This window comes from Neopsephotus bourkii, unplaced genomic scaffold, assembly GCF_033783945.1.
Source record: "Neopsephotus bourkii isolate Nb327-2 ecotype Australia unplaced genomic scaffold, CSIRO-AGI_Nbou_v1 NB_1234, whole genome shotgun sequence".
In the NCBI taxonomy this organism is placed as follows: Eukaryota; Metazoa; Chordata; class Aves; order Psittaciformes; family Psittacidae; genus Neopsephotus; species Neopsephotus bourkii.
In genome coordinates, this window is record NW_026901719.1 from 3,929,876 (window position 1) to 3,948,686 (window position 18,811).

At 35.8% G+C, this 18,811-nt stretch overlaps 1 protein-coding gene across 1 annotated transcript in view; it reads right to left on the minus strand.

Moving 5' to 3' along the window:
• Positions 1-196: 196 nt before the first annotated feature.
• Positions 197-18,811, minus strand: part of ADGRG2 (adhesion G protein-coupled receptor G2) — a 47,600-nt gene continuing 28,985 nt past the window's right edge. Inside the window, exons 12-27 of the mRNA XM_061364561.1 lie at positions 17,848-17,930; positions 17,102-17,162; positions 15,861-16,591; positions 14,859-15,057; positions 14,357-14,513; positions 12,174-12,323; positions 11,826-11,948; positions 10,752-10,797; positions 10,158-10,261; positions 9,448-9,572; positions 8,376-8,644; positions 7,502-7,601; positions 6,930-7,204; positions 4,862-4,963; positions 4,012-4,164; positions 197-554 (exon numbers count right to left, since the gene is read on the minus strand). Of these exons, the coding sequence (XP_061220545.1) occupies positions 370-554; positions 4,012-4,164; positions 4,862-4,963; positions 6,930-7,204; positions 7,502-7,601; positions 8,376-8,644; positions 9,448-9,572; positions 10,158-10,261; positions 10,752-10,797; positions 11,826-11,948; positions 12,174-12,323; positions 14,357-14,513; positions 14,859-15,057; positions 15,861-16,591; positions 17,102-17,162; positions 17,848-17,930 (2,863 nt within the window). The 3' untranslated portion in view covers positions 197-369. The remainder of the gene's footprint in view (positions 555-4,011; positions 4,165-4,861; positions 4,964-6,929; positions 7,205-7,501; positions 7,602-8,375; positions 8,645-9,447; positions 9,573-10,157; positions 10,262-10,751; positions 10,798-11,825; positions 11,949-12,173; positions 12,324-14,356; positions 14,514-14,858; positions 15,058-15,860; positions 16,592-17,101; positions 17,163-17,847; positions 17,931-18,811) is intronic.

Below are 18,811 nucleotides of genomic sequence, written 5' to 3' on the forward strand. Positions count from 1 at the left end.
TCCTACATTTCTATAATTCTACTATGCATTATATCCAGATAAATTTACTTGTAATAAAAAGTCTAATCAAAACTTTCTTTTAAATGTAAAAAAAGACCTCAAAATAAACCTCTAATGAAGAATCGTAATGGAAATGTGCCAGCTGTAATTTGACATCCACAGTAACTTGTCAAAATAGTAGCTCCCTTTTTTCTTCTTCTTTTTTTTTTTCTTAATAATAATTGTCCTTGTCAATTCAATGCATGGCTGCCTTGAAGTTCCAGTACCGTATGTTAAATAAAATCAGTTCTTGGTCTGCTCACATTATGTAAAACTGTTAAAGTAAATCTCTACTTCACACTGTAAACCAATATGCTGTTTAAAAGGAAATCACATTTTCTCGATAAAAGTTAGGCTTCCCCTCTTTGAAGTCCTTCTGAGCGAGATGTGGCTTTTTTGGCTGCCTGTATCATCCTTTTCTTGCAGTACAAGTTGTTTGCCTGAAAAGTCATGGAGACACAAATCACCATTCTGTACACTGAAAGAAACACCGTTCTTCTCACTGGCAAGATGGCCTGTTGAAACAGAAAAAAAGTGCATCCCATCAGAAAGGTTCAGTTTCAAGTCTCTCACACTTTTTCAGTCATTGTAGGGAGTTCAGTCACTCTCATTTTATCCCTGCAACAATTTCAAAATGTGTATTTTTCTGTACCTAATCTGCATATATTTCTTTTTGTGTGTAGAAGTCAGTAAGAGATTTGAGAGATGTTAATATATTTATGTACAATAGGATTCTGTATTTGAAGCAGCAAAGGTCACCATTCTCAGAATGCAGACTTTGACTTGGAATAAATATCAGTAGATAAGATGCAAAATATTTCTCATTCTAGTTTTGCTTTAACAAGCTAAGTTTAAAAGGTTTCTCAGGTTTGCCATGCATCTGAAACAAGGAGGTGTTGGAGAATACAAAATTTTTTAAAAACTTGGAAAGGCACTCAACTTGCAGGTTTTATTTCTAGAGGACAATCAGAATATGGCCTTGTCAAATCATGGATCTAAGCCATATTTAGAATGAGAATCTTACACATTTAGGTGAATCTACAATGAACACGTATAATACCACTGGTGACTGAAGCCTATTAATGAAATGCTCCACAAATGCTCAGTTCACTAGATAGCAGTATTTCTTTTGGGAGGGGATAATTTTCTTAACCACTGAGAAATGAGTTCACAAACGCAGATGCAAAGCTGTCACTTTATCATGTATACCAGAAACAGAATAAAAAAAGTAAAACACTCAGGTTTGCTATTTGTATTAATATTCTCAACACTTAATATACGAATGTCATAATGGTTCAGTAGATTTCAATAAATCTACTGAAAACACACAACAGTGAGGGTAGAAACAGCTTGTGGTTTATGGTTTTAGGAGGAGGAAACACACCGGTGAGTAGCCTCTAGGCAGTGAAAGATGACTCTCTCAGAACTCCTGGATTCAGTCCATCAAAATGCCTCAAATATCCTGGAGCAGAATTCTGCTTTGGCTGTGGCCTGCCCTTTCACTGTCTCACTATCTCAAGCTTCTGAACCCTTTCAGAAATGGCAGGCCGCACTACAAGATGCTCTTCAACTGTCTTGTTGGGGTCACCAGAGGGAGAAGTATATTCTGACATTCCCCCCCTGCACTTAATCTCTCCTGCAGAAAGGATTCTCTGCCTGAGTGTCTAGACTGGACAGCTCTTCTCTATTCTGCTTGGGCCAGGGCCCCCAAGCACCTGGGTTTGTATTGGTCTACCCAAATGCTTCCTCTAGAAACTCATCCTTCACTTAGGCAGACTGCATACTTTCCAGAAGTTATCCTACTGATTTAAGTATATCAGCTCCAGGTTTCATCAAAGTCTCATTGAAAATCTTTTGTTTGTAACGAGAGATGGTATTTTTTAAGTAAGATATGAACGTGTCTTTTTAGCTGATAAAGTTTACTACCAGTTTGAAAATGTAACATCTCAGGATGGGAGTTTAAGGGATTGGGTTTGTGGTGGTGGTTGGCAAACAAAGATTACAAATTCCATGACAAACTACTGAGCTTCCACTGGACCCGTAAAACAGAAACAATGGCCCAACAGATTATGTGAAACCTCTTAAATAAAAAGTCTAATATTAGTTATTAATTTAAAAGGCCACCTAGGCACAAATGTAAACAGGGCAAGCTGAACAGAACAGCTTTGTTAGACAACTCAGATAAAGACTGAAATGACAGAAAAAACCCATACTTGCCAACACCGTTAATTGTGTCTCTGTTAATACGTAGTTGTTTAACTCCCTGCCTGGCCACAACTGTTTTATTTTATAAGGAGGGTTAAAAATAGCTCTCAGGGCAAAACTAGAGAAGAAAATAAGGCTATTCTGCAAACAAATTCAGGAAAGTGATCTCTGTTCCTCAGTGAGGAAAAAAGCAGGTTCAGCCATGCGATACCTAACGGTATGTCCAAATGCCATTTCCTGAAGTGTTGCAATTTCTTTATGCAGCTAGTACATCCAAACGGACAGTAACCTATTAAGGGGGCAACACATGAACTCTATAGCTTTTACTCTGTATATCTGAGAGATTATCTGCTGAGATTATCCCGTTTGTTATCTGCTGTCTTCTGACAACATGTGTGAGGAAATGAAGAAAACACAGCCCCGGTGAGCATCTTCTACAACTTCATACTAAACAACCTAGCTGATGGCATGACTTCTTAGCTTCGACTCTTGATCAGGTGGGAAAAATACCCTATGCACACAGAAGTAATGACCTGTAAATTTTTGCTCATATCTAGTTTTCTCAACAGACAAATAAGCTACACCAATTTGCACATGAAATTGATTGGAATGCTGCATGCACGTGCATTTCAACTTCTCAGGAACAGAGCAGACGGTAACAGTTCAGAGGACAGTACTGTGCTAGAATAGGAAGAACCAAGGATTGAGAAAAAAACCTCGTTACTGTGCCTAGCTGGGGGGCGACTGTTACAAATTTTACAGGCTGGGAAATGGCACATCAATGCCAGACTGACTTCACTAGGTATGATCTCCCCATCAAAGTCACCTTGACCTTTCAGTTCCAGAAAACCTACTACATTGTGCTGTTTGCTTTCCACAGCTTTGGCAGAGTTCCTTTGTGACATGTATTTATATTTCCCATTTTCCGAGGTTTTCAGGAAGAAAAGTGCAAGCAACTTTTCTAAAACGGTAAGCATTCCAGTATTTTAGGAAGGCTTTTGGCACAGCCTCCGGTACTTTAAACGTAATAATGCCTCAACTTTTACTACTAGATACTAGAGAATGTAGTGGAGAATCAAATTGAGAATTTGACTTCTGAGGAATTTTTTCATACAACAAAGATATATTTCTTAGCGAAACACATCCATAAAAAACCCACAGGGGGAGTAAAAAGCTAGAGGAAATCAGCTTCAGTATTTACAGGCAACAGTGAGGTAGCCCTCTCAAGAGTGCTGTCTTCACTGAAATGATTTTATAAGTTACAGTCTTCGTTTTCTTTTATTTCTCTTGTAAGTAGCTCCCATGTGAGCAATCCATTCATGTTCTTCCTCATATTATCTCCTACATGATTTCTTTCATACTTTTAAGGCTGTATTATTATCCTATATATTTCTTTCTTGTTCAGGCAATGTTTGTTTTAATGAGGCTTAAAATATGCACTGTTCTAAAACATATTTTATTGTCACATATTCAGGTCAAGCTTTAACAGCAGCTTCTGGTAAGTAATTTCTCTAATAATTAACCTTACCTACTATTTGATACATAAATCAAGAGTTCCCACTGAGTAGGAGAAATGGATATTTAAAAACTTTGTTTATAGTTCCCTAAAACAGATGTGTAGTATTGTTTGTGGAGACATCCTGAAATATTCTGACCCTCTACTTTCGAATAATTTTTTGTCAGCCCTTCACTTTACATCAGCATGAAAGAGCTTAAGACTTCTGTTTTAAGACAAGTAAAAAACCTGCTATTTTGCATTATACATACCATTTCCATTTGCATGCACTGCATAATCATTATTCATTAGGAGTGTTGTAGAGTTAGTGGAGTTGCTGTTTGATTGTAAGGAATTGGAAGAACTGGATACTCCTTGATTTACAGTCTGCTTCTTTAAACCATTAGTAGCAGTTCTACTCCAGTCTACAACAGATACATGTTACAGAAAATAGCACAACTCATACAAGCAATATATAAAAAGATTGTTAATAATGTAACTGAATTAAAATAAAAATAAGGCTTTTCCCACTCTCCTCACAGTATTCTAGACAGAATAATATTGTAAGAATTTTATTATTCTTGATGTTTAGAATTATTTAAATCTAGTTGCCTTTTCTCTTGTCCCTTTTTTAATACAAGCAGCCAACTGTAACAGTTTTATGACTGCAGACCAGATCAGAAGAATTACTAAAGTACAGTTGTCCCTCTAAGTTAAAGTGTATAAAACATATACAGCTTTATGGAGAAGTCAACTACTAATTAACAAAATAGCATAAAATCATTTACAGGTTTTTTGGTTTAAACTATGTGGAAATCACCAGTAGCACTACAGTTGACTCAGAAGCTGTAACAAATCTCATTGGTTCTGTAAAGCCATGCCTTTATAGTACAAGGGAAGAGATCATCTCCAGTTAACATGTTAATGCAACAGCATGTACGCATGTAAGAACTGCATCAGCCACCACTTTTAAAGAGAATAGTTTTGGAGGTTTAGTATACCTTGGATAATAAATTAGAACTGCAACTGCAGTAACATGATTTATTTTTTTTCTTTAAGAAAAGTATTACAAAATATTAGGAACTTAACAGAGCATAAGCATTCAGAAGTATTCATATTTACCAGAGTTTTCAGCCAGCCTGAATTTCCCACAACAGAGGTATCTTCTCCATTGTTTACGGACATTCTCCTTTGTTACACAATAGAAGATAAAAATGAAGAACCCTGCAAAACAATAACATTAGAGAATGTTGCAAAATTTACTTTTACTACTTTTTAGTGAACAGTGTTTTGGTTTTCTTTCACTGCTTTTAAATTTGTAATAAAAAGTAATGACACCTTTCTTTGGTGAGAAAGTTTACAGCTCTCTAAACTGAAGAGTATTTTTTCATTAAATAGATGAATCATACACACAAATGCAGGAGCAACAAATGTAACCAAATCCACAAAGTGCATAAAGTTTCCTTCTATCAAATAAGAAGGAAAAAGTTCTGTGGATCCTGAAATTTAGTTAACTGTTTTGGAAAAAAATTCTAAGCAATGTCAGTAAGAGGATATGCTATGACACTGTCAGGCTATGCAGCTGTTAGCACATGGTGTGACGCTGTCCCATCTTCTATTAGCAGTTAACCTCTTATCACCAAGTGTAGCAGAACCAGTAACTACAAAGAAAACAACTCATATCTAAAATAATTAGTACACTCATTGCCGGAAATTCAAAGCCAAATATTTTCTAGAAGGGATGGGGCTCATCCCCGTCTCTCGCCATCCCTGTCTCGTGCCAGTGCCACATTACAGACTCATCTGCTTCTCATTCACTTCTACCTGACACAAGGTGGGTCTTAACCTTCTCTGATAAAAAGTTCATTGTCATCTTTGCCCTGTAAGGAAAAGTGGCACTTGGTCTTTGCACAATTTTTCAGCTTCAGTGTGTCCCTGAGAACAGATGTGTTGAGTTTACAGTTAATAGAAGATAACACGAAGGAAAGCTGAATGATCAGATTGCTGCTACATACATGTATGTTATATTTACTGGCTTTTAAGGCCAGTTAAGTGTGTAAAATTCCACTAGAAGAGATTATTTACATCATCTTTTGCTTCACTATCTTTCCCAACTTTGGCTTTTGGGATGAATTTTTGACTGTAACTAAGTGTTGCTCTGTAAAGATGGTTCTACACTGTTTTCAAATATAGTTTTGAAACACTGTCATTAGCTCAATTAAAGTCAATACAATTTAGTACCCTTATTACTTCTAATACAAAAATTTGCCCAGCACCTAACTTAAAACTGGGTAGAAGGGCAACTAGGTAGAAGGGCAACTTCACAAAGTGAATTACTCTGACCACAGAGTGTTAGTTCAACACAATCCCATGAGAGACCTGGGAAGATGTGGGTTCAACCCCTCAAGTTACCAAAGATCAAGTTATTCAAAAGATCAACATAGTAACAGGGGAGAGGTATATACACTGAACTGCAATGTTCTTTGTCTCTCTGGGAAATCAGCCAGCCAGTCATCTAAAGTACCATTTAAGCAGAAATTTGAATCCAAACTTCAGTAGGGCAATTCAGGTATACTTTGGTAACTGCAGGCACCTATGGTACCTTCTGTTTTATGTGAAAGCTTTTGCGGCCTTTGAAACTCTATGTCCCGTATCACCCTGGCCTTTGCAAAGCTGTGTGCCTTCATACCTACTTCCTCTATGTTCTTACGTACTAAAAGGCCATGCTGAACAGTTAGACCACTAACTTTAAGATGTTGAAGGGCTTGCCTGTCTCAGTGGTCCTTTGTTGAATGTTATACCTCAATCCTATGCCTTAGGGTAAGTGGAGAAATGACACAGTTTTCACTACATTAATTGCATTATTATGTGAACACTTACAGCAACTATTTGCAATTGATCTGTTGACCAGAGAAATACAGTCACTTCCACTGGATTCTGGTTTGCATACATTTTTTAAATGATAATATTTATAAATACATTATACCTATAAATAGTAGCTAGCTTTCCTGTACCTTTCTGAAACATAACTGTAATTTAAATTACAGTAAAGCAGTATCATCTCTAATATAATTAACATGTTAAAGGATGTATCAAAATTACTTTATTGCTAAATCAAGAAAATGCCATTTCCAAATGCTTTATTCATTACATTCTATGCAATGAGCTGTCACATGAAGGATAAACTTACCTTGCAAAGTGTTGAAAATGGTAAAGAGGTAAGTAAACACATCATTCACTGTGAAGAAAGCAAATCCCCAAGTAATTCCCAACAGGAATGTGAGGCCGGCAACACTCCTAAGGTCTTGAATACTGGTTTTTCTTTGAGCTCCAAGCTGTTTTTTCTTTTTGATACGACACAGCTGTATCAGCACAACAATGAACATGCTGATATTGATCAGGAATATCACACAAAAGTATCCCACAGCAGTAATATAGAAGACAATTCTGTTTTTAATCCAGCAGCTAGAACACAAGAGCAGTCTGTCAATCATTATCAGATACCGAAATAGAGTAAAATGAACATGAGATAAAGGTGTAGTTTGTTGCAATGCAAACTATTATGCCTCCTTAGTAGAAAGTACTTTTTTGGCCAAAAGGTAAGAACTTTCATATAAGCCATCATTACAAAACAGATGATATACTGTAAAGCTATATAATTTCAAAATTCTCCCATTGTTTCCTTCCCAATCTTTAAATAAAAGCCATTTTGTAGGACGTCTCTCCCACCCATCCCCTCCCAAAGCACCCCCTTTAACTCACAATTCATCAGGTCTGTTTATTGAAACTTTTCCAGTGGTTATAAGTCCATAATTATCTGGTGACACTGCCAACACGATGGACACAACTACTGCTGGTAACCCTTAAAGATTATGAGATTATAAAAATAAAAATCATGAGAAAGACAGTAGTATGAGCACATGAAATGATTATATTTTTCTGTGAAATGTATAATATGTTTCTGAAATTTGTCTGTTGAATTCTGTTGACTGCTAGCTGTCTAAAGTATCTAAAACCTGAACATTCAAACTGTTCAGGAGCATAACTTGCAAAGAAACAAGAGTTATTCTCCACAGTTAGCTCCAAACCTTTCTGAATAAGGCATCAAATACCATCATTCAATAAACTGATTTGATACCTGATTTTCTTTCTTACATCTGCTTTAATAAAACAATTCTATTGATTTTAGTGCCTTCACTCATGTTTACTCAAGTGGCCAAAGAGGATAATCAGGCCTAGAATCTTTCTACCCAGTTAGATCTTCTCTGCTGGCTTTTTGTTAGCAACAGTGCTATCCCAGAAATAGAATATACGTATACACTTATTATTTTCAAGACACAACTGATTCCATTTGTCTGGTAAATGGAAATGGAAACATGCACGTTCAAAATTGGTTCTGTCATACTTGCACAAGGAAAATTCATTATCAATTTGCATCGCAGCAGCCTCAATTCTGCAGTTAGGAAGGAGTTTCCTAGCTCAGAAAGGTGGAATGTGTAGGATCAGATTTACTGATAATAAATACCTGGTCACTGCAAGATTGTAACACTTACTGACTACTTCATTTTCATTTCTAGCCTGTGTCACGTTCACTGAAATACTTGCTAACAGAAAAGGAAAAATAAAATCTACATACCCCAACCAACGACGCAAAATTTAAGAATGTATTTCTGCACGTAGGTATTAAAGACTTTCACAAGGGCCAGATACATGTGGAAAGCTTCTAGGCCCATCCAGGTGAAGGAAACCAAGAGGAAATAGTGAAGAAATACTGCGACTGCAATGCACAGGCCTCGTGTATCATACAGTGCAATCCATGAGTCAAGGAGGAAAACTAAGTTCAGTAGAAGTAGTGCAGCACAGAGCTGAATAAGGATTTTGGAAGGGTAGTCTCTCCGGATTTTCCTAAAAAAGGCAAATTAGTGAGATTATATCAATTGTCCATGGATTTATGGTTTACTTCCTCTCTTGTAGTCCTTAGTGCACAAATACCAAGGAAAAAAAATACACATTTTCATTCATATATAATGCTTCATATATGAATAAAGTTTGTTATAACAAGGCTATGTAAATACAGCTATTAACCTGAATTCTTGGAATTTAGTACCATGGGGTTTTTTTTGTTTTACACTGTATATTGGACTTCTTGTTACAGTTCTTCCAAAAACTTAAATGTGATTATTCTTTATTGCTGAACTGGATTAGGCTTTTGACTGGGCTTCTGAAGCCTTGACATAGACAAGCAGGTCCTTGATGAGAGGATCATGAGAGACTAAACATGTGCTGAGTAACTCTGAGGACAGTTTCTAAAACACAGGATGGGGGATTCAATAGTTAAGGCTCAAATTTAAGAGAAAAGCTCTAAAAACAACAAAGAATACAAATGCATTTAAAAATTCTATCACTCTGCTCTGTTCTATGTATGTTCTGTTTTGAACACATTCCTTCATCCTTTTATGATAATCCATTACAAAGTATTTAAGAGTGCTGCTTCTTCACTTCTGGCTGTATAAAGCCTCATGATTAATTCACTTGTGCACATTAGCATTCCTGAAAACTGAATCAACACCTTCCTGGTAAAATGGACAAATCCATGCGTGTATTATTAGCTGAGATAAGAATCCATATTATTGGAAAGGACTTTGGAGTGAAGACTACAAGCAATCATAATTGAAGAATAATGGGAGCTCAGTTGAACAGGTACTTACTCAAAGGCTATGTAGGTCACAAGAGTAATAGAAAGAAAAATTGCAGAAAGGCCACAGCCTATATAGGATATAAAAGTCAGTACTAATTCTTGTGTGGGATTCAAAGGAGTATTTCCATACAAGTTCTAAAACGGAAACAGAAGTTACTTTCAGATAAAATGTTTATTAAATGGAAAAAGATAAAAAACCACAAAATACACCTTTAACACCTTTAACAACTCTTCTGTTGTTAAATACCAAAGGAAACAGTTCCATGAATCATTCTTAAAACCCAGAAAAGCCAATCTAGTCCTGAAAGGAGTGGACAGTTGGACTCAATGATCCTTATGGGTGCCTTACAACATGAAAATATTGTATAATTTTAACTGTGAAATCCCATTTGATTAAAAACCTGTTTTAAATTTGATTTATCCTAATTTTCTATTTTCCACAGTATAAACAACTGCCTAAATGTAAAAGCTGCAGTTTAATAAGCACTTAAGGAATTTTGTACTACAGCGGAACTCATGGGCAGCCATTCAACAGGCAGCTTAAGCACGTGACTAAATGAATGGCCATATGTACTAACACTGAAGTAAATAAATCTGAATAGTATTTCATAGGTGGTACGTGCTTACTGAAAACTCATTTGCTTAACACATGCTTAAGTATGTTCTTGGATCAGGGTAATTTTTAATATAATTTATTAAAATAACTTTAAAAATAATTACCATCAAAACTGCAAAGCTTGTGAGGTGGTTGCATGAACAGACTGTTTCATTTACTCTACTTTCTTTAACTATGCAACCTTCATATGACCAGCCTCCATGTCCACCTGTGAAAGAAAGCAGCTTTGTCATTCATAAAAACTTATATTAACATGAGTGACATGCTGAGAAAGTTGGGGCTGTTCAGCCTGGAGAAGAGAAGGTTGCGTGGAGACCTCATAGCAGCCTTCCAGTATCTGAAGGGGGCCTAAAGGGATGCTGGAGAGGGACTCTTCATTAGGGACTGTAGTGACAGGACAAGGGGTAACGGGTCCAAACTTATAGGGGAAGTTTAGGTTAGATATAAGGAAGAAGTTCTTTACTGTGAGGGTGGTGAGGCACTGGAATGGTTTGCCCAAGGAAGTTGTGAATGCTCCATCCCTGGTGGTGTTCAAGGAAAGAGCCTTGGGCGACATGGTTTAGTGTGAGGTATCCCTGCCTATGGCAGTGTGGTTGGAACTTGATGATGATCTTAAGGTCCTTTCCAACCCTGACTATTCTATGATTCTATAGCATAGCTAAGCCTGCATGATATCTTAGGTTATATCAGGTACTTACCATTTTTATTAAAGTCCCAAAAAACACATCTAACTGTTGAATTACCCTGTTCAGGAGGTAAAAAAGAAAAAAAAAAGAAAATTTTACTAAACTATGAGTTTACGATCAAGTAACTTATTAATTATCTACAAAATGCAGGCAAGAATAAATACAGTATACAGCACAAAGAATGGATTAATGCCACAATATGCTTGTGAAAATACGCTTAAGAAATCTGAAGTCAGCGTATAGGAGCTAGCTATCACGTTTATGCTAAGTTTCTGTTCCTGGTAGAACATTATGAATGAATGCTCTTTCATTGCCTTCCCACACTATACAAATTCTTGGGATTTCTCATCCTTGGTGATTTGGAGAGTATTGAGAACATGACCACAAAGACAAGGAAAAACTTTTCCATTTGCAAACATTAGATCCCTTTATACTACCATGATGTTAAAGGTTTACAAGTGGATTTCCCCTACACACATGAAAATCCTAAAAATAGTAGCAATAATGCACTATACTGCTATGAATACTAATACTTCTACAGGTATATCTCAGAATAATGTATCAAGACTACACTACATTTTAAGATATAGGATAGATTTTAATCTTTGTTGCTTATTTAGGAAAGAGATGCTGTAGATGAGCCCTAATACTTGCAGATGACACAGTCGTGTGCTCTAGTTTAAGGAACAACATTCCCCCTCAGAAAAAATACTTGTGTCGCTGTCTGGCTGTGACGCACCTACAAATGTCAAGATTGCAGCATCTGCATAGTAATACCCACTCTCAGGTTTTCATCTAAAAGGTTTTATTCTTTGAAGAATACAATAGAAGAGCAAGTAGAAAAGATAAAAACATAAAAAACTGAATGGATAAGTTATAGAGTGACATTATCTGAAACCACAGCAGAAAAAAAAAAATTATACCAGTGATAAATAAACAAAGATGAGTGATTTGGAAAGTGCAAATGGAGATGAAAAGCCCACACTAGTAAAGCAGAACCAACAGATCTGTATTCTTAATACAGTGTTTTGTCTACAACAATTCTATTGGAGGCAACAAAGTTGTATGTCAAAATGTAGATCATACCTGATTAGGTTTGATATTCTGTAATACAACAGTAACATTTGCCTTTAAGTTGCTAATTGTGAGGTTAGAAACACTCGATGATATAACACTGCTGATTAAAGATGCATTCTTCAAGGCCAGATCCTGGAACAACAAAAAAGAGTAATATTTAAAAATTGTAAATGAAACAATACTACAGTATAGCACCTACAAGCTCAGGGATTATCCGGAGTGAGCACTGGACAAAAGCAATTACATTTTAAATCGGAAAGCTTGGTAATGTGCTTTGTGGTAGTAAAGTCCATTTACATTTTATTTTGCTCTAGGCTTGAGTTTAAAACCCTTATGAATAGAGGATCAAAAAGATACCTGGAACACAGTGGTCTTTTTAAAGAGGTTGAATATAATTCTAGAAGCCAAGTTCAACTCATCATGGGGTAAACTGGTCAGCAATGATGAAGGAAGTGTAATTGATCCAAGATTATTTACATCATTAATTGCATTACTGCCTAGAGAAATCTGAAAAATAAATGCAAGGATTATGCTTAATTTCCATCACTAAATTAAATTATGCCTTATTTTCAATTTAGAACTTTGAAATGTGTATCTCTTTTATCATTGTCAGGAACTCACTACTGCTGTCTCATTGCTCTCCTGTTCCAATGAATAAATAGCACCCGCAGGCTTGAAAAGGATGAAACTCATTTCAGGTCTGCCTACCACTGAAAATACTCTGCCTTTACCCCATTTGCTTACAGGAAGAGAACACACTGCTGTGATGGATAATACTGATTTGAAAAAGGTGAAGAGCAACAACCTAGGTAAGTCTATGTAACTGTGTAAGGAGATTTATATTTAAGCCTGAAAGGCAAAGAATTTTACATATACCCCATATAAAGTATGTCAGAATCCAGAAAAACTTTAAATAGCTATTATTTGTCAATAGGTTTTTAAATATAGCAGGTTAAACAGAATCTAAGAACATAAATCCTACCTTTATGATCACCTGGCAGAAATAACAAAAATAAACTGGATAATCTACAATTCGTACATATCAAGAGCTCACTGGCAGAGTATTACTAGAAAAAAATCTGAACTTTCACCCAGTTTTCTGTGCTGTACTTACAGAACAGAGAGCTTTGTTTAGTACAAAGTCTCTAACATTTTCTTGTTGTACATTAGTCACTTTACCTACAAATATCATCAGAGTTCCTGAGAGATGTGTAACATCAGCAAAACTGAAGAAGGAAGTTATTTGTGTATTCAAACAATGGCTGTAATAGAAATATCAGTGCCTGCTCCTCACAGTGCCTTAACAATGTGGTTTAACTCTTCTGTTCTTAATTCTTCTGTTCTTCTGTTCAATAAACATTTTTGAACATGCACCCCTTAAAAATTTTTTAGCCATGCACCCCAAAATGTATCTATCAATTTATATGCATACACTACTGTACTAATTATGCATATTATAAAATATACACAAAAATAGAAATTGAAAAATGATATGAAGATTAAACATTCTTTAAAAAATATATTTTTTTAATTTATTAACCATATAAAAATATTTACTTCTTGCACCCCAATGGACTGTCATGTGCACAACCAGGGGTACTCACACCCCATTTTGGAGATCACTGGTTTAGACAGCCACCAAAGAAATCCTGAATCAACTCCACAAAAGCATTCCTGTTGCTGTGGTTTGAACTAAATAATACTTGTTGAAAAGTCTCTGTATTTCATTGCCAGTGCCAGAATTTTTCCATAAAATCATTAGCAAATTATCTGTTTTTCAGTAGTATCACCTCCCAGTCATCTCAGATTCATGCAGCACACACTGCAAAGAATGTATCAAAGAACTCAAATGTTACCATATCATTTTCAGTGTCACAGAACAGTTCCAGCACTATTTATGGCTCATGCTACATTAAGCTACTTCCTTCTCTTAGGGACAGAATGTGCCAAAATCTATTCAGAACTTTCCATATCTCCTTGCTTAAGACTCCAAGACTTGGTATTGTCCAAATTATTATTTCCTCAAGCAGGAGGGAGATTTTGAGACAAAGTGGATCCAAACTTTATAAGCACTTCTTTGCAAGACCAACTAGCCATGAGTGACAAATGTACGAATGCCATTATGCGAGCAACGTAATAGTTCTTTCCTGGAACACTCTGCAATTAATCTCCTTCTAACAGATGAAGCCATCTGGTAACACTCTGACAAATTTCATCACTGTCAGGTGGGTGATGAAGTGACTCCTGATTCAGGGTTTCTGAGGCAAAATTATGCTGTCCATTCCAGTGTTCTGGTTGTACCTCTCTAACAGCTTATTAGTCAAATGCCAGTCTGTTACTTATTTATACAATTGAACATGAAAGGAAAACTATGGAGGCCTTCAAAACCAAAGTATTTTTTCTCTGGAACTAACATGAATTAAAGATCCTGAAATTATGATGTAAACACAGAACAAACTCACAGTACATATAAATATAAAACCATAAATACTTTAAAATAAATGAGAATCTGTAACCATTTAAAATTATCAGTGTTTAACCTGGAGATCAGCTGAGTCCTGGACAGCAAAAGACATTTGGTTGGAGCGGATGCTGGTGGTTTTGACAACTGCCAGAGCCAAGGAAGGGGAGGCAAAATCAGCAGATGTTCCTGAGAAGTTCAGCTTTAAACCAATATAGTCCACCAGTTTTATAATCCTGTTAAGAAAAGAGATAATTAGTATCACCAAGTACATACACCCAAAATTCTGAGGCAAGATGTAGCTTTGGAGCAGCAATTGAAGCATAGTGTAAAATACAACTGACTCTGCTCACTTGTATAGTATTAACACAAAAATTATACTGTTTTCCATGTTATTATATTAGATGATATTATACTATAATCCTATTATATTCTATCTGGTAACACTAGAATGATACTCCTTCCATTTTGAACAAGAAACATTGTTTTGCATTATGATTATTAAAAAATTAATATCACTAACACCCATTTATCAAGACAGTCAATATAACACACATTTATCTATTGCCACAATGACCTACCTGTTAGATATTCTGGGTGGTAATGGTTCAGAAGCAGTCAGGACTTCGCTAACCTCACTAACCATCCTTTCTACATCTTTTGGCTCTACTTTTCCAGCTGCTAAATCATTTTCTATTTTGGACACAATTTGCTCAGCTGTGGTAATATTAATGGGGGTATATACAGAAGTTGTGTATGTGGTAGCTGATAGTGTCTTTCCTGTGACAAAAGAAAAGTTGTGCATTTATTTAAACATTATATTCAACAAATTATGTAACGTTTGAGAAGCAGAAAAAATACGCAGTTCTCTTGACCAACAAATCTTATCACAACTTGAAAGGTCTCTCAACACGTTATGTGAAACAGAATCCCCTTTTCTCACTATGAGCTACTCTGCAGATAGCAATACCTCAAGTCTTATGAAAACATAAAGCAAGGTTTCAAATGGCCAGCATTAATTCAACTTTTTATTGATTACAACGTTCCTCACATCAAGCCATTAGTGATGTTAAATAGTCTATTATTCTGGATTTTTAGCTACCGGATGCCTGAAAGTAAAATAAAATCAAGGCAAGATCAGCAATTTAAAAAGAAACTTGTAAAGATGTGTACAATGTTCACAGGAAAATACATAGCCGCTAAGAATATTCCTAATCAATAATAACATTTTAAGAATGATCCAACATTGATTTGTACTATTTTAAATACTAACTTAGTAAAAAAATTAGCTATCTGGCTCAGTGACTTAATATTTTCTACAAAAAGTACCTGTTGGGAACTTAGCACAGTACCTGTTTATCACAGTTACAAACCAATTTGTGGAGTGAGGTATCACTCATCATGGCCAAAGACTTCTGAATGTATTTTAAAGTACACACCTCACAAGAGTTGTCTCAGGTTTTTCACAGTAACTGGAAATTCACAGATTGGGTATATAATCTTGTTTAATAAAATTTAAAAGTGAATTTGATATATAACATTCAAATTAAATAAAAAAAAATCATTTTACTTGTCATATTTACCTGTGCTCCCTTTAGGCAGGATGCCATGGCTATCGGCAGTAGAATGATGATGAGAAGCTGAGACAGCATGGTTCACAGGACTAACCGTAGGGGTCAAAGTTATTGTGAAAGGAGTAAGGGAAAGAATAGGTGCTGTAGTAATGTTTTTATAACTAGGAATAGGTTGGGTTGAATCTGTAGCAGGAGGCTGAATTTTTGCAACAGGTTTGGTGGTAGCCTCAACAGGGGAAACTGTTACTGAAGGTCTGGGGGGAAGCTCAGAAGAGGATACTGCAGAATGTTTAGTGAAACCTACAGAAGGAGAAATGATTGTAATAGGCTTGCTAAGATACACACCATCAGATTTAACTGAGAAAGCAGCATCAGTGACAGATTTTTCTGCAGGTGTGAAGATAGTGACAGATTTATTAGAAGATACGGAAGTAACAGTTTGCACAGTAGGCTGGGCAGGAGACTCAGAAAGTGTAGTAGTAACACTGGTGGAAGACACAGAAGTTTCAGTAGTGGATGTGGTAGAAGCTTCAGAGAGAGTATTTGTAGTGGGAGATGTGGAAAGAGTTCCAGAAGACATTTCTGTGAACGGTGGGATCAGTGGTCTAATTGTAGGGCTTTGTTTGGTGGAAAGCATAGTGGGGGAAATAAGAGTACTGGACTTGGGGGAAGTCTTTTTAGGGAGAGAAGGGAAATGGGGGAAAGGAACCCATATGGAATGAGATGGCACTTTTATAGTACTGCAAAAAAAGAAAAAAAAAAAGAAGGCATAGAAATGCATGTTAAATTTAACACTTTATATTTTAAAGAAAATAAGTTATCATACAGGCATATAAAGATACAGACATAATAGCAATAATGCATATTTTAAAAAGCAATTAGATTGGGTGTTTCATGATCTAGTAACAAATACAAATTCTGTGATGCTTTGAGAGTTCTTGCATTCTAGTTTGCTCTATTTGTTAACTAGCAAGCCCATAGATACTACTGCTGCCTTTGCTGCTTGTTCTGGAGGTGACCTGATGCTGAACACAAAAGCTATCGGCATCAAAAACAAACAAACAAACAAACAAACAAAAGAGAAGGGAAGGGAAGAGGGAAGAATGAGAAGGGAGCTATCTAGGAAGAAGCATGTCAATTTGTTCTTGTGGAGTCCTTCCTCGCTATTACACTGCATCATGGAAGTTGACTCTATTAATGCATGGGAAAATCTAGGAAATAAGCAAGTCAGATTTTGTATTTATACTTACTACATCTGTAATTCTTCAGCAGTCAAGGAACAATACTTCAGGGATGAACAGCAGCACTGGTCTGAGATGACAAAGAAGCATTAACCAAGTTTATCCTGAAGCATAAAAATTGCTAATTGCTAAATAATAAGCAGGATGTTCAAATAAGCATGTAATTTATTATGCAATTATGCAATTTACACAATAGTGTAAATTGCATAATTGCATTTGATTATTTTTTTTTCTGAAATGGCATTTACAAACCAGATCTCGACCAGTCAGAATACTGAAATACCCCCCAAGTTTTTCTCAATTCCTCACAAGTACAGATTTCTTTTTTTGTTAATGTAAACAAAAATGAAATGCTACATCTTTTGAAACAAACGGTATAGGTCACCAATTCATACTACCACAATATTACTAAGAAATCTTGGCTACTTTATAAACTTTTCAATATAGATCATCATTTCAGTAACACATTTATGTCCTCGAGTAATTTTACACATAATTCTGTCAAATTTTGCTATATTGACGGGGTCAGAAATTTTATACTGAAGGTTTTTTTAACATATTTCTATCTTCCCCCTCCCAACCCCAAAATCAGACGGCTGCATTTTTTGATGTACTTCTATTGTTCAGCAAAAAATACTTTTATCTAAAAATATATAACAATGTTTTCCTTCAGCTTCTTGAAGGTCACATGTAAAGATAGAAAATTTAATCTGAAAGGCTCACTGTGATACGACTGTGTTTAAAGCATAACTTACCAAGTCGGCTTATTTCTGCTTTGTCTGTTAAACTGCTTGTATTCTCTCTCTCAGCCAGCTTCATTATGAAACTGCAGTATATACTATGATGAGAAGAAAACCCTTTAGACTCAAGAAACAGATCTGTCTCATCTTTATGATGCATAAAACTAACATAAAATACTAACTGAAAGCACATTAGCACAAATGCTAAGTCTGAAAGCACATTTTTCCTAGGCTTTTTCAGATTTGGGGATATTTTTAATGCACATAAAACACTATGCCAGGCTACAAATAAGTGTAATAATACATCAGTTTGAGGCAGCTTCTTTTCTGTTTTCTCTACAGACAGTTTATTCTTAAATGAGGTCCTCCCTAATTAATATTAGCCATTAAAGAGTTGATTTGTAAAGATAATAACATAATCTCCACTGTTACTGTAAAAAACCTCCCGCGAGTTTCTAGGTATCATAGGTTGCTATTGTCAGTGTATATTAAATCTCCATCGCCTAGGGAAAGCCAGTATTTTCTCATTTGACTTTAGAGAGAACCTAAAGACCTATTTAGCATGTAACTACATATTTACAATTATGGTTCAATGACTTGAAATCCTGACTAAACTTCCATCTTTTTTTCAGCTAACAAGAATGAAAATAGTACCCTATACTGCCAGTTTATGATATGAAAGTGTGATCTGACTTACTGCCTATAATAGTCTCAGTGGTTTGGACTTTTCTTTCATCCTAACACAGGAAGATAAACCCCAAATTCAAGTGTTTGGGGAAATGAAGTTCCACATTTTGTTTTTACAGTGTTTGCAAGCTGATCAGTTTAAAGGCCCAGCAATTTAGTGGTGAGTAGCAATTAAACTGACAGATATTATCTACATTTCATGCTTTTCAGGATCACCTCTGTGGAGCAGCCTTGCCATTCTGGTACCACATGGCTTCCAAACTCTGAAATGGTTACTGTCTCAGGCTCCTAC